Below are 16,537 nucleotides of genomic sequence, written 5' to 3' on the forward strand. Positions count from 1 at the left end.
TCTTTCCTCCTTCAAGACGCTGCTTAAAACCTACCTTTTTGACCAAGCTTTTGGTCACCTGCCCTGATTTCTCATTATGTGGCTTGGTGTCAATGTTTATCGGTCCCATATTGCTGCTGTGAAGTGACTTGGGGCATTTTACTGCATTAAAGGCGCTATAATACAAGTTGTTGTTGATTTTGGGAGCGTAACCAAAGGCTCACAGACAGAACTTGCCCAAACACGAGGCCCAAGGTACGCCCAAAATAGAGTCTCGGTTCTCATTGTAAAAAAATTGGGTAAACTGCTGCCACTTGTGCCTCCAGAGGCAACTTGTCCATTGTGACAGTTGCAATTTTGGGCCACCTGCCATGTCAGCAGTGGTCCAAAAGTAAGGCCTGGGGAAAGGATGGAAGCATAATGAGAGGGAGGGCCAATCACTGGCCTGCAGCAGTTCTCAGGAGTGCTATGCATCTGGGAGGAGCACACCGGCTCCTCCTGGCTCAACAGGAATGTTTCTTCATAAAAACTTAAGGGCTAGAAATTGGCGTTGCAACCCTCGTTAGCGCCTCCGGGGGGCAATAACGGGACGCTAACTGTTCTGCGCCTGGGCGCGGCGAGAGTTCCGGTATCCACGAAATTCCCATGGAGTCACTCCCGTAACCCATAGCAGCACGATCTCCTGCGCCCCGAGGTAGTGACGTCATCATGCTACGCATCACCCCAGTAGCACCCTGGATCAGAACTTTGGTTCCGCCCCCTGCAGCATCACCGTGCGACAACAGTTGCAGGAGGCTTTGTTCGAGAGACCGGCCGCTTGGGGAGCGGTATTTAAAGGTGATGATAGTTCTGACAATAAATAATGCTTCTGGATCACTTAAGGCAATTTTTCAGCATTTGCTTTGGCCACGATTGATCAGCATAAGATAAGAGCTCACGGGGTTGGGGGTAATATATTAATGTGGATAGCTAACTAACAGAAAACAGAGAGTCGGGATAAATGGGTCATTTTCAGGTTGGCAAATTGGAACTAGTGAGGTGCCACAGGGATCAATGCTGGGACCTCAACTATTTACAATCCATATTAATGACTTGGATGAAGGGACCGAGTGTAATGTAGTCACATTTGCTGATGATACAAAGATAGGTGGGAAAGCAAGTTGTGAGATTATCAAGGGACTATAGGGAGGCGGGAACTTAAAACAATCACTATCACGAAAGAATAAGGACTCGGTAAAATAATGGGACTAAAGGTGGACAAGTCCCCTGGACCTGATGGCCTGCATCCTCGGGTCTTAAAAGAAGTGACTACAGAGATAGTGGACGCATTGGTTGCAATCTCCCAAAATTCCCTGGATTCTGGGGCGGTCCCAGCGAATTGGAAAACCGCAAATGTAGCACCCCTAGCTGAGACAGAAAGCAGGAAATTATAGACCAGTTAGCCTAACATCTGTTGGGAACATACTGGAGTCCATTATTTAAATGGGGAGAGATTACAAAATGCTGTTGTACAGAGAGACCTGAGAGTCCTTGTACATGAAACTCAAAAAGTTAGTATGCAGGTACAACACGTAATTCAGAAGGCAAATGGAATGTTGGCCTTTATTGCAAGGGGGATGGAGTATAACAGTCGGGAAGTCCTGCTGTACAGGGCGTTGGTGAGACCACACCTGGAGTACCGCGTACAGTTTTGCTCTCCTTATTTAAGGAGGGATATATTTGCATTGGAGGCAGTTCAGAGAAGGTTCATGAGGTTGATTCCTGAGATGAAGGGGTTGCCTTATGAAGAAAGGTTAAGCAGGTTGGGCCTATACTATAAATTGGAGTTTAGAAGAATGAGAGGTGATCTATTGAAACGTATAATATTTTGAGGGGGTTTGACAGGGTAGCTGCAGAGAGGATGTTTCCCCTCATGGGGAATCTAGGGGGCATAGGTCCAAAATAAGGGGTCACCCATTTAAAACCAGGATGAGGAGGAATTTCTTCTCTCAGAGGGTCGTGAATCTTTGGAATTCTCTACCCAGAGAACTGTGGAGGCTTGGTCATTGAACCATACTGGGGGTTCATATGACCCCAGTAACCCCACCCCCCATGACCCCCCCCGAGAGACGCCGCGATACACTGCCACGCCCCCCAGACACGCCGCAACCCTCCCAGACACTCCGCAAGCCCATCAGGCACGCCGTGACCATCCCCCCCAGACATGACATGACCACCCCACCAGACGTGCCACGACACCCCCTCCCCCCGCAAGAATGGCGGAGCAGATTCGAGGGGCCAAATGGCCTACTCCTGCTCCTACTTCTTATGTTCTTATGTTCATATGTTCAGCCCTGCACTCTGTTAGAGTACTTAGGGCTGATTGTCGTGGATCATGGCTGCTGTCGGTGACGAGGGGATCGACTTCATGCAGAGCCTGCAGCAATGGTCCTTCCCTTTAAGTGAGGGAAGGAGCCACCATTTCCGGCAGTGATGCCCTCGACAACGGGCAGCGCTGCACCATTACTGCCCATCTTGCCGGCTTTAGCTGTCCAAGGGAAGTGATAGCGCTTGATTTAGCGCTCCACTTACTTCCTGGAGCGTCGGAGTCAGTTGCATACCACCTGCCGATACTTTTGTGCTATTACGAAAGTTATCGTTCCAAACAGGACGCCACGCAATTTCTCCCCCTTACATCTTTGGTGGTGGCCACGCGACCCATCAAGAATTCTGAGTGGAGCAGACCTGCTCATTGCTGACGAATTTGTACTGAAACAGGCATTAGGCCCCTCATTTAAATATATTAGTAGCTTACCCGCTGTTTCAGGTGGGTACCGCAAATGCCTGGCAGCCACCAATGCCAATATGGAAGTGCCTGTATCCCTGCGCTGATCAGGCACAGGATATTGCTCCTTCAAATTGGCATCTGTTCTGACAATTTTCTACCTCTTAGAGTTGAAATTGGGTAGTGGCCAGTGAAAAATGCAGGGTTGGATCTGTTTGTAGCATGTTTGGATTATTATTGTAATTTATTTACTATAATCACTTCTAAGGGATATGTGGAGGCTTTGCACCTTACAAATCCCCACGGAATGTCCAATATGAGGCCAGTACTTGGCGTATCCTGTTTGCACCCTAATTTCAAGCCCTTTCAGCCAGAATTTTGATAGAGGTTCTCCAGAAATGTGGACGACTTTTGGAACATAGCATTTTGTGACAGTAAGATTGCCTATTTAAAGAGAGTGCCAGGTCTTCAGAGTGATTATTTGCAAAGGGTCTTCTGCATCCTTCCGACATTGCGGCCGCGCATGCACACCGGGGGTTCCACACACGCATGCTTAGTCACAGGGCTGTGGCCTCAACCACACTTTCCTCCCTGTAGAGAAGGTCAGAGGATTGGAGGGGGAGGAGCAGAGGGGATCAGAGTGGAGAGAGGAGATCGGCGGAGGCAGAAGAGAGGTGAGAAGCTCAGTGGCTGGGGGTGGGGGGCATTGTAGGGTGGGGGTGGGTTTGGAGAGGAGATTATGGTGGGGTGTAGAGGAGCTCGGGGGGTGGGGAGGAGCTCGGGTGGGTGAAAAAGAGCTCAGGAGGGTGGGGAGGAGCTGGGGGGTGGAGATGAGCTTGGGGCAGGCTGGAGAGGAGCCCGGGGGGTGTGTGGAGGGGATTTCGGGGGAGGGGAGCGTGGGAGGGTGAGGTGGCGGGGAGTTCGGGGGGTGGAGTGGAGCTCGGGGGGAGGGGAGAGGAGAGGAGCACAGGGGTGGTGGAGAAGGTCAGGAACTCTGGCGGGAGAGAAGGTCATGAACTTGGGAGGGTGAGGGAGAAGGTTAGAAAATCGAGGAGGTTGTTGATCTGGAACTCAGATGGGTGAGAAGGTCACGAACTCGCGGGGGGGGGGGGGTGGCGGCGGGATGTAAGGAACTCGGGGGTGTGTAGAAGGTCATGAACTCGTGGAGTTTGTTGGAGCATGGAGAGAAGAATTTGATCCAGGACTAAAGCAAGGGGGTTGAGAGCAAGAATATGATCCAGATGGGAAGACGGACCATGTTGTCCCCCCCCTCTCCCCCTCTATTAGACTTGGATCACGTTCTTCCACCAAATGAATTAATAAATCCCTTCTAACACACTGAGCAGGTGAATGGCCTCTCCCCAGCGTGAACTCACTGGTATATCAGATGGTTGGAGACACACCCCACACACCTGCACACCACACACACACGATCTATTCATTCAGAATTAAATAATTGTTTTACTTCCAGAAGGAAATAAATACTGGATAACAGAGGATTTTCACAAAGCTAACTACACTTCCACTTTTTGTAGGCTACCTGTAAAGACTGGATCAAATTACACATTGCAGTTACTCTGCAGCAAGCACGATCAAATTACACATTCCAAACAAACTGTTGCGTGTGTCTTGTCCTCCAATTTGGCCAATCAGAAATCTGGCCCAACCCACTGGTGTTGCAAATAAACGCTGCCCTAGGTCTCACTGTTAATAATCCGACCTTACTGTTCAACAATGGCAAGAGTTTCAGAACTCAAGAAATCTTAGAACCTAGAAAAGCCATCGCTAAATCATCATCATAGGCAGTCTTGACCTCTCCGTTCCTTCGTGCCTTGTCCATCCTCTCCTCTCCGCTAAATACTTTGAAAATAGTTGCCGAAATTATTTTGTATAACAAGAAACAAAGCAAAGCACAAACTTTTAAACTATGAACTAGGGAGCAGGTCGGGACAGAGCCAGGGACTGGTACATCCAGTGAGAATATATTGTATTGGCCTACCAACTGGCACACATGCAGATCATTTGGAGATTCGGGTGGGTTCTATAATGGACAGGTGATTTGCTCTGCCAGAGTACGGCTTAGACAGTGATGAAAGTGTACCCCATGATGTCCACATGGGTGCCATCTATAACGTCTTACACTTGAGGGAACTCAGCCAGACAGTGAAAGCTCGGCAATTTGTCCAACCTACACAGGAAAAGTGATGAAGTTCTTGCCCTTGCAAACACAGCGTTTTCACTTGTTTGTCTGCAAAGCAGACAGGCTAATGTGACAGATGTTTCCTAAGATGCATTGCAAGGATCCATTGGCATGAAACCTTCCCTTCTATGGGACGAGCTGCCCCTGCTCTAGATGTTGTTTTATGGTTATTCTGCAAAAATGGTCTCTGTGGCAGCTGCTCTTGTGCAGCAGAGGCAGCAAGACAGGATCTCCTCTGATGTGTCCACAGAGGTGTGGCAGATTATAATAATACAGATGCCAGGACAGTGACAAGTGCAGATAAAAAGCCTCAGCTGTAACTGCATTTGTTAGCTCCTTGTGAACTTGTCTTTCTTAGCTGAATCATGTAGTACTATTGGAAAACTCAAAGGAATTCACATCAACGGCACTTTGTATATTACTATTTAAATAGGGGCAGCAATCAAGAATTATGAAAGAAAGTATTGGCAGGAAGAAAAAATTAAAAAGTGCTCTGTCCAGCAAAATCAACTAATGCACAATTTAATAAGAAATTAAAAAAACACATTCTAAATACAATGATGTAACATTAGCCATTTTTGAAGAAGTCTCATTTAGCAGGCTCAGCCTCCATGCCCCAATATATGAGAGAGATGTGTACTGTGGCCAGCACCTCACCCAAAGTCAGCAAATTCGGCAAGGGACATAATTTCAATAAATATATTTAAATAGCTCGCACTTGCTAGTACAGATTAATTTTCTTTCCCCGAGTTGTGCCTCAGAAAATTAGGAGCAACACGTTCCAGACTTCGAAATAAGAAACCTAGGGGACGATATTGCCTCGCGTCCCATTTGGAGGCAGTAACCTTCCGAGACCAGGACATTTATTGCCCGGCCCAGAAGTTCCGCCCCCCCGCACAGAATTTGGCTCTTCCACCCCTTCCGCTCTTCAACGGCTATCGGAGGCGCTCCGCATCTGTGGAGAGTGCTCCTGGAGCGGCAGAACAGCACTGAGTCCAGCGCCACGCTCAGGTGCCCAGCGCCCTGCCAGCAACGTCAGCGCCACGTGGATGCTCCGTGTATCACTGATGCAGCAGAACGTCCCTACCCTTCAATTAAAGGGCAGGATCGCTGTGCACTCTTCAGGCCCTTTGTTGGCCGCCACTGGGCCACCAGGACTATCCTCCAACGGCCCAACAGCCTGGCACCCATAACGGAAGAGTTGAGTGACAGAAAAATATGGTGGCCCATGCCGCAAATGGCCTCCCCTTTAAGAGGCGCCCCGGCAGCGGATGTCCACCAGCTTCACGACACATGAAGTTGGCAGTGACATCGGCTGACGTCATCCTTGCTAATGGCACAACGCTCTCCACCTCCAGGGCAATTTCCCCAGAGGTGCTATCGACCTCTTCCCCCAAGTGATAACCTTGTTGTACCCCATTTGCGCCCCCTCCCCGGAGGCACTAATGGGGTTATAAAAAAGGACCCCCTAATTTGTGACCCATATTCACTATCAGCGAGGGTCTGGGTCGTTAGCAGAGTCTCATAACATAGGCGTTTAATTGCCAATCTCACTCAGAAAGGCACAGAAAGGCTGGAGTAGAAAAATGAAAAATGTCTGATGAAGTAGGGCGGTTCTCTTTCTGAGATCAAGCTGATGCAAATTGTTATGGTAGAGTAGAGAGAAATTTACTCAAATTGTGATATCACTGATCTAGGAGTGCTTGAAGGTTTTCCATTCTGCAGCACTAACATCCCTCTCGTCAGATGAGCAAAAGAAAGAAGGATGAGTAGGCAAGAAGGTGAAAGTAAATGCGGAAGTAGTCGTTGGGCAATGCCAAACCTGGGCTTTAGAACATTGTATGAGAAAGATCAGGGAAGCTAAATTGGATATGGCCTGAAAATGGCGCAGGCAGATGCTCACGCCCATTGAAAGTAGTGCAGGCAGCACACAAAATTTATGCTGCCTGCTCATTAACATGACTGACGTGCTGAACACAGTACTGAACACGCTGATGATTGGCTCAGCGCTCAACAGTGGGACAATATCGTGGGGCACTTCTCAAAAGGGAGGTGCTTTGTGAGAGAGGTACCTCACTTTGACTTGAGCTGGAAGTTAGCAATATCACAACAGGGCAGAGAAAGGCATGTTGGTTCTCCGATGCATAACTGGATGCCTTTGTGCAGGGGGTCTGTAGGACATAACGAGTACACAACATGCAGGGGGCCAGGAGGCCTTCCAGACACACTGTTCGAAAGCAGTGGGAGGAGATCGCTGAAGCGGTCAATGCCACCAGTCTTTCCCCCAAGACCTGTATCCAGTGATGGAAGACATTCAATGACCTCATATGAGTGGTCAAGATGAGTGAATGCATCTTCAAATGCCATATCTCACCAACTGCACCACTAGCCTCACACACTGCTCAATGTACCACACCCCCATCGCTCGCCTACCAACAATCTCTAGCAATCACAACTCACACCTCACAATCATAGCTTCACCTCACCCTCACACACTTATCACTGCTGCAAGCCTCACACCCACACCCTACACCTTGCACACAATGCCAGCTATTCAACAATGACAGGCACATCTACAAAACACATTGTACCACCCCCACTGGCACACTTCCCTTTCTCTTGCACACCAAGGGTGCTCACAACTGACAAGAGTAGGAGCAAACAGGTATGGCATGGTTGCAGAACCTGACCCAGCTGGAGGAGACAATTCTGGAGATAATTGGAATGACTGCCACTGAGACCATGGCAATATGTGAGGCTGAAAACAGTTATGAGAATGGTATGCTCATACCATAGAATCATAGAGTGGTTATAGCACAGAAGGAGGCCATTCGGCCCGTCGAGCCCATGCCCACTCTCTGCAAGTGCACTTCAGCTAGTCCCACTCCCTTGCCCTTTCCCCGTAGCCCTGCAATTTTTTTCCCTTCAGGTACTTATCCAATTCCCTTTTGAAAGCCACAATTGAATCTACCTCCACCACTCTTTCAGGCACTGCATTCCTGATCTTAACCACCTAAAAAGTTTCTCCTCATGTCGCCTTTGCTTCTTTTGCCAATCACGTTAAATCTGTGTCCTCTGGTTCTCAACCCTTCCGCCAATGGGAACAGTTTCTCTCTATCTACTTTGTCTAGACCCTTCATGATTTTGAACACCTCTATCAACTCTCATCTCAATCTTCTCTGCTCTAAGGAGAGCAACCCCAGCTTCTCTAGTCTATCTACATAACTGAAGTCCCTCGTCCCTGGAACCAATCTTGTAAATCTTTGCTGCACCCTCTCTGAGGCCTTTACATCCTTCCTAAAGTGCGGTGCCCAGAATTGGACACAATATTCCAGTTGAGGCCGAACTAGTCTTTTATAAAAGTTCATCATAACTTCCTTGCTTTTGTTCTCTATACCTCTATTTATGAAGTCCAGGATCCTGTATGCTTTTTTAACCACTTTCTCAACCTGCCCTGCCACCTTCAACAATTTGTGCACATATACCCCTAGGTCTCACAGTTCATGCACCCTCTTTAGAATTGAACCCTTTAGTTTATATTGCCTCTCCTCATTCTTCCTACCAAAATGTATCACTTTGCACTTTTCTGTGTTGAATTTTATCTGCAACGTGCCCGCCCATTCCACTAGCCTGTTTATGTTTTCTTGAAATCTATTACTAACCTCCTCACTGTTCACTATACTTTCAAATTGTGTGTCATTTGCAAATTTTGAAATTGTGCCCTGTACTCCCAAGTCTACGTCATTAATATATCAAGAAAAGCAGTGGTCCTAGTACTGACCCCTGGGGAACACCATTATATACCTTCCTCCATTCAAAAAAATAACCGTTCACCACTATTATGTTTCCTGTCACCTAGTCAATTTCTCATCCGTGCTGCCACTGTCCCTTTTATTCTATGGACTTCAACTTTGTTGGCAAACCTATTATGTGGCATTTTATCAAACGCCTTTTGGAAGTCCATGTATGTCACATCAACCACATTGCCCTCATCAACAATCTCTGTTAACTCATCAAAAAACTCAATCACGTTAGTTAAACATCATTTGGCTTTAACAAATCCATGCTGGCTTTTCTTAATTAATCCACACTTGTCCAAGTGATTGTTAACTTTGTCCCGGATAATCATTTCTAAAAGCTTCCCCACTACCGAGGTTAAACTGACTGGCCTGCAGTTGCTGGGTTTATCCTTACACCCTTTTTTGAACAAGGGTGTAACATTTACAACTCCCTAGTCCTCTGGCACCAGCGCCATATCCAAGGAGGATTGGAAGATTATGACCACTACCTCCGTAATTTTCATCTTTACTTCCCACAGTATCCGAGGATACATCCCATCTGGTCCTGCTGACTTATCTACTTCAAGTACAGCCAGCCTTCTATGACCTCCACTTTATCAATTTTTATCCCATCCAGTATCTCAACTACCTCCTCTTTCACTATGACATTTGCAGCACTTTCTTCCTTGATAAATACAGATGTGAAGTATTCATTTAGTACCTTAGCTATGCCTCTGTTTCTATGTCTAGCTCTGCATTTTGGTCCTTAATTGGCCCCACCCTTCCTTTTACTACCTACCCATTTACTATGGAGCAAGAACGTGCTAGCCTCTCTCAAGATGATAGCATTCGTACTTCCACCACTGCCACTCTGCCAGTACCCTTGCTGCTGCCTATCAGCCAGCCAGCCCAGACTGCTGCCACCCATGCCGAAGTGATGGAGTCTACAGCCGGGCCTTCTTGGCCCAGAGCTGCTCGAGATTGTCCTACTAGGACCACTGCAGCCTTCTACCGGCCATGCTGCAGTCACTGGTGTAAGACTACTACAATAGGCATAGGAACATGAAAGATAGAAACTAAGGGAATGCACAAAAGTGATTAGTTGACTTTGTAATGTAATATTGGAATTAATCATTTATAGATTATGTTTGGAATGTTTGTTTTGTGGTGGCTTTCATTTCAGCTTTGTGCCCAAGAGGACCCTGTGATGTTCTGTGACAGAGGGATGGGAAGGTGGGGAAATAGTGAGCAATGGGGATCTGGGGTTTCATTGAAGGGAACCGGAGTCTGATGATGCACTCATGGATAGTCCAAGGGTCTAGCGAGAATAAGGCACTTAAAGAAATTAGTATTAGTAAAGAAATAGTACTGGAGAAATGAATATGACTAAAAGTCGACAAATCCCCTGGACCTGATGGTTTGCATCCTAGGGTTTTCAAAGATGTGGCTACAAAGTTATTGGATACAATGGTTTTGATCTTAAAGAATTCACTAGATTCTAGAATGGTCCCAGTGGATTGGAAGGTAGCAGACGTAAACTTGCTATTCAAGAAAGGAGGGAAAGACAAAACAGGGAACTACAGGCCAGTTAGACTGACATCAGTAGCAGGGGAAATGCTGGAATCTATAATTAGGGATGTGGTAACAGGGCACTTAGAAAATCATATTATGACTGGGCAGAGTTCCAACAGATTTATGAAAGGAAAATCGTGTTTTACAAATATGTTGAAATTTTTTAGATTGTAATTAGCAGGGTCGATCAGAGGGAACCAGTGGATGTAGTTTATATGGATTTTCAAAAAAAACATTTGAAAAGATGCCACACAAGAGATTATTGCACAAAATTAGGGCTCCAGGGATTGGGGTAATATATTAGCATGGATTGATGCTTGGTTAACAGACAGAAAACAGAGTAGGATTAATGGGTAATTTTCAAATTGGCAGGCTGTAACTAGTGGGTACTGTAAGGATCAGTACTTAGGCCTCAGCTATTTACAATCTATATCAATGACTTAGATGAGAGTGACAAAGTTAATTCGGAAACTAGGGCCCTGAACTTAAGGAAAGGTAACTTTGACGGTATGAGGAGTGAATTGGCTAGAATAGACTGGCAAACGATACTAAAAGGGTTGATGGTAGATAAGCAATGGCAAACATTTAATGATCACATGGATGAACTTCAGCAAATGTACATCCCTGTCTGGAGTAAAAATAAAACGGGGAAGGTGGCTCAACCGCGGCTAACAAGGGAAATTAGGGATAGTATTAAATCTAAGGAAGAGGCATATAAATTGGTGAGAAAAAGCAGCAAACCTGAGGACTGGGAGAAATTTAGAATTCAACAGAGGAGGACTAAGGGTTTAATTAAGAGGGGGAAAATAGAGTACGAGAGGAAGCTTGCAGGAATATAACAACTGACTGCAAAAGCGTCTATAAATATGTGAAGAGAAAAAGATTAGTAAAGACAAACGTAGATCCCTTGGATTCAGGTGAAATTATAATGGGGAACAAAGAAATGGCAGACCAATTGAACCAATACTTCGGTTCTGTCTTCACGAAGGAAGATACAAATAACCTTCTGAAGGTACTAAGGGACAGTAGGTCTGGTGAGGGGGAGGAACTGAAGGATATCCTTATTAGGCGGGAAATTGTGTTAGGGAAATTGATGGAATTGAAGGCCGATAAATCCCCGGGGCCTGATAGTCTGCATCCCAGAGTGCTCAAGGAAGTGGCCCAAGAAATAGTGGATGCATTGGTGATCATTTTCCAACAGTCTATCGACTCTGGATCCGTTCCCATGAACTGGAGGGTAGCTAATGTAACACCACTTTTTAAAAAAGGAGGGAGAGAGAAAATGGGTAATTATAGACTGGTTAGCTTGACATCGGTGGTGGGGAAGGTGTTGGAATTGATCATGAAGGACGAAATAGCAGCGCATTTGGAAAGCGGTGACAGGATCGGATCAAGTCAGCATGGATTTATGAAAGGGAAATCATGCTTGACGAATCTTCTGGAATTTTTTGAGGATGTAACTAGCAGAGTGGACAAGGGAGAACCAGTGGATGTGGTGTATTTGGACTTTCAGAAGACTTTTGACAAGTTACCGCACAAGAGATTGTTGTACAAAATCAAAGCACATGGTATTGGGGGTAATGTACTGATGTGTATAGGGAACTGGTTGGCAGACAAGAAGCAGAGAGTCAGGATAAACGGGTCCTTTTCGGAATGGCAGGCAGTGACTAGTGGAGTTCCACAGGGCTCAGTGCTCACAATATATATTAACGATTTGGATGAAGAAATAGAGTGTAATATCTCCAAGTTTGCAGATGACACTAAACTGGGTGACGGTGTGAGCTGTGGGGAGGACGCTAAGAGGCTGCAGGGTGATTTGGACAGGTTAGGTGAGTGGGCAAATGTATGGCAGATGCAGTATAATGTGGATAAATGTGAGGTTATCCATTTTGGGGGCAAAAAGACGAAGGCAGAATAATATCTGAATGGCTGCAGACTAGGAAAAGGGGAGGTGCAACGAGACCGTAGTGTCATGGTTCATCAGTCACTGAAAGTGGGCACGCAGATACAGCAGGCGGTGAAGAAGGCAAATGGTATGTTGGCCTTCATAGCTAGGGGATTTGAATATAGAAGCAGGGAGGTCTTACTGCAGTTGTACAGAGCCTTGGTGAGGCCTCACCTGGAATATTGTGTTCAGTTTTGGTCTCCTCGTCTGAGGAAGGACATTCTCGCTATTGAGGGAGTGCAGCGAAGGTTCACCAGACTGATCCCAGGGATGGCTGGGCTGTCATATGAGGAGAGACTGGATCAACTGGGTCTTTATTCATTGGAGTTTAGAAGGATGAGAGGGGATCTCATAGAAACATATAAGATTCTGACGGGACTGGACAGGTTAGATGCAGGAAGAATGTTCCCGATGTTGGGGAAGTCCAGAACCAGGGGACATCGTCTTAGGATAAGGGGTAGGCTATTTAGGACTGAGATGAGGAGAAACTTCTTTACTCAGAGAGTTGTTAACCTGTGGAATTCCCTGCCGCAGACAGTTGTTGATGCTAGTTCACTGGATATATTCAAGAGGGAGTTAGATATGGCTCTTACGGTGAAGGGGATCAAGGGGTATGGAGAGAAAGCAGAAAAGGGATACTGAAGGAATGATCAGCCATGATGTTATTGAATGGCAGTGCAGGCTCAAAGGGCCGAATGGCCTACTCCTGCACCTATTTTTCTATGTTTCTTTCTATGTTTCTATGAGAGGACTGAGCGTAATGTATCCAAGTTTACTGATAATACAAAGTTAGGTGGGAAAGTAACTTGTGAGGTGGCTACAAAATGCCTGCACAGGGATATAGGCAGGTTACGTTTGTGGGCAAGAATATGGCAGATGGAATATAATGTGGTTGTGTGAAGTTATCCACTTTGGTGCGAAAAGTAGAAAAGCAGAATATTTTTTAAATAGTGAGAGATGGGGATCGTTGGTACTCAGAGTGTCCTTGTTATCAAATCAGAAAAGGTTAACATGCAGGTACAGCACACAATTAGGAAAGCAAATGGTATGTCAGCCTTTATTACAAAGGGATTGGAGTATAAAAGTAAGTAAGTCTTGCTACAATTATATAGGGCCTTGGTGAGACTAAACCTGCAGTGCTACAGTTTTGGTCTCCTTACCATATCAGGAAAGAATGAACAGGCTGGATCTCTTTTTTCTTGACCTGATAGAAGAGGTCTTTAAAATTATGAAAGGTTTTGATAGAGTGCATACAGAGAGAATGTTTCCATTTGTGGAGAAGAGCATAACTAGAGGCCCTCAATATAAGATTATCACCAAGAAATTCAATAGGGAATTCAGAAGGAACGTCTTTACCCAAAGAGTGCTGAGAATGTGGAACTCGCTGCCACAGGGAGTGGTTGAAGCGAATAGTACAGATGCGTTTAAGGGGAGGCTAGACAAGCATATGAGGGAGAAGGGAATAGAAGGTTATGCTTATAGTTAAATGAGGAAAGATGGAAGGAGGCTTCAGTGGAGCATAAACGCCGACATGGACTGGTTGGCTGAATGGCCTGTTTCTGTGCTGCATATCCTATGTAATCCTATGTAAACCTAAGCAGGGAGTGCAACAAAAGTTTTATAAGAACATAATAAATAGGAGCAGGAGTAGACCATTCGGCCCCTGGGATGGGGGGATTGTCCGATGAGGACAGATTGAGTAGACTAGGCCTTCATTGCCTAGAGTTTAGAAGAATGAGAGACGATTTCATTGAAACAAAAAACATTCTCAAGGGGCGTCACAGGATAGAATCTGGGAAGATGCTTCCCCTGGCTGGGGAGTCTAGAACTAGGGGTCACAGTCTCAGAAGACGGGGTCGGCATTTAGGACTGCGATGAGGAGAAATTTTGACACTCAAAGGGTTGTGAATCTTTGGAATTCTGTATCCCAGAGGGCTATCGATGCTCAGTTGTTGAGTATATTAAAGCCAGAGTACAATCATTTTTAGGATATTAAGGGAATCAAGGGATATAGGGTTCAGGGGGGTATGGTGGAGTTGATGTAGAAGGCCAGCCATGATTTTATTGAATGGCGGAGCAGGCCATATGGCCTAATCCTGCTCCTAATTCTTATGTTCATAGCAGCTTTGATAAAATAGAGAAATGAAAAGAAGTTACAATGCAGAGTAGTTTTGAAAATCAGAGTTGGCAAAATATTGATTTAACATTATATTTTTAAATGGTTTCAGTGTTTTCAACATTATATAAAGTTATAAACCTGTAATTCCTGATGTTTTCCACAACAATCACAAATATATCACAGACAGGAACTACTTCACAATATCTCTTTTAATAGATCAATATTTTTTACTAAAGTATCATAATAACAATAAATGTTTGCTATGCTTTTTTAAATGTTTTGTATTTATTCATTAAGTAATGTTCAGTTTAATGCAAATAAATTCCCCTTTCGGCATCTAACTACTGAGCATTGACATTTCAATACTGCACTTGCCAGGCAGTGACTTTCTGGCCATTACAGTGAATGGATGGAATATTGAGGACTGGCAAGTACAGAATTAGAATTTCTACCCTAATGTATATATTTATACCACAATGCCACAGCAGATTGAGTTAGAGATTAATGCATTATGTAAATGGGGGGAATATTGGATGTATTTTTTAAGATCATGCTTAAATGCACCAGAAGCAGCTGCCAGATGAAATTTACACTCTAGCATGTTGACTTACTCAGTGTGGATAGTTTTCCAGTTTGCTCTTATGAAGTTCCATACTAAAAGGTAACCAAAGGGATTTTTTGCCACCGCACGAAAAACCAACAATGAATCTTTTTGCAAGATCTTTGACTCGTCTAGAGCATAGTGTAAATATCTGCAAAAATAAAATTAAGAGTTACAATGTGTTGTTAGTGATCATTAATGATGTACAGTATATTTATTCTCAAGTTTCATTAAGTAAGTCACGACTTGAGCTGTGTCAAGGTCCCACCCTGGCAGTCACTGTACACACTGGTGGAACACAAGTAAAAGATCCAATTAAGAAAATTATGGAAACTGCAAAAGTTCAGTAGGAGATTTATTGTTGGCGATTTATACAGGATCTCTTGTAACTTTGCCAACTGAGATTGAAGGCTGTTAATTCCTCTAATGCACAATAATATTACATTTGTGGCTGGGGATTACAATTTGGGGCAGGTGTTTTTGCTAGGTTTCCACCCAATGTACATTAAGTTGGCTATTCTGATCCAGAGTAGGAGAGGGGACAGGTGGGCACTTTTTCTGTTCAACACCCCTCTCCCCACATTCCGACCACAATTCAGGGGCATGCCTAGGAGCATTCCCGAACTACCATGGGAATTCCATCCAGCTGCCCATGTTATATCCAGCCTTCCCTAGCAGGCATGGGTCACATTCTGGGTCTCATGAGGGCTTATAGTTAAGATAGCAAATGGAGATTGATTGAGAAGGATCACTTTCTGTTAGAACAGGAGCCAGAGAGTGGTCTATTTAAACAAAGAGGTTTTTTCTGTCTGGACCTTGGGCTTCCACTCCTCAGAGAGGCAGGGTGTCCCTCTGAGTTTTCGTTGCCACAACAGGGGGAGGGGTAGCCACTACAGATATAGAGCATATGCCCCGATTGATCACATTTCCTATCAATGCGATATGGGGAGAAAGCATCGAGAGGACAAAGCCCCACTCTGCTACTCTGCCCTGAAGAGGCTCAAAACATTTCTAGGCTGATTTTTTTCCCCAAACTTACCTGAAATTTGTCTGGTGTCACTGTGCTGGGAGATGCAGCACTAATAGGCATCAGGGAGCGGTGACAGGCTGACACTTTACAATTACAGTTTTTTAATAATGCTTTCAATATGTTATTGATTGTATTATAGTAAATATATAATTTAAATACATTATAGATCATTTTATATATTTAATATATTATAATTTGAATATATTGTGTTGATTGAAATAGATTTAATAAATTACGATTTTTATATATAATATATTACATGTTATGTTTAAAACATTATATTTCATTTTAATATTCTTTAATATTACCGTCAGGGAATTCACTTGCATCGGCAAAGCTGCAGGAGACTGATTAGTTTAAACGAGAAATCTGAACGCCGCTAGTTGGCTATTTACCTGTTTCAGATGGAGAGCGGCAGCTCGGTGAAGGGAGGGGCTTGAAGGTCAACTACGCCCAATCGACATCAAGGTAAATCCAGGAAGGGGGTTGTTGCGAGGATCTCGCAGCTGGGGAATGGGAACAGCCCAGGGCAACAGAGGCTCAGACTT

The 16,537-nt window shown here is 45.0% G+C and overlaps 1 protein-coding gene across 3 annotated transcripts in view; it reads right to left on the minus strand.

Moving 5' to 3' along the window:
* Positions 1-16,537, minus strand: part of LOC139265923 (aminopeptidase Q-like) — a 352,506-nt gene that overhangs the window by 18,358 nt on the left and 317,611 nt on the right. For all 3 annotated transcript variants that reach the window (XM_070883537.1, XM_070883528.1, XM_070883519.1), the window contains exon 18: positions 14,970-15,110. In XM_070883537.1, coding sequence (XP_070739638.1) covers positions 14,970-15,110 — 141 coding nt within the window. The remainder of the gene's footprint in view (positions 1-14,969; positions 15,111-16,537) is intronic.

This window comes from Pristiophorus japonicus, chromosome 1 (genome assembly GCF_044704955.1).
Source record: "Pristiophorus japonicus isolate sPriJap1 chromosome 1, sPriJap1.hap1, whole genome shotgun sequence".
Classification (NCBI taxonomy): Eukaryota; Metazoa; Chordata; class Chondrichthyes; family Pristiophoridae; genus Pristiophorus; species Pristiophorus japonicus.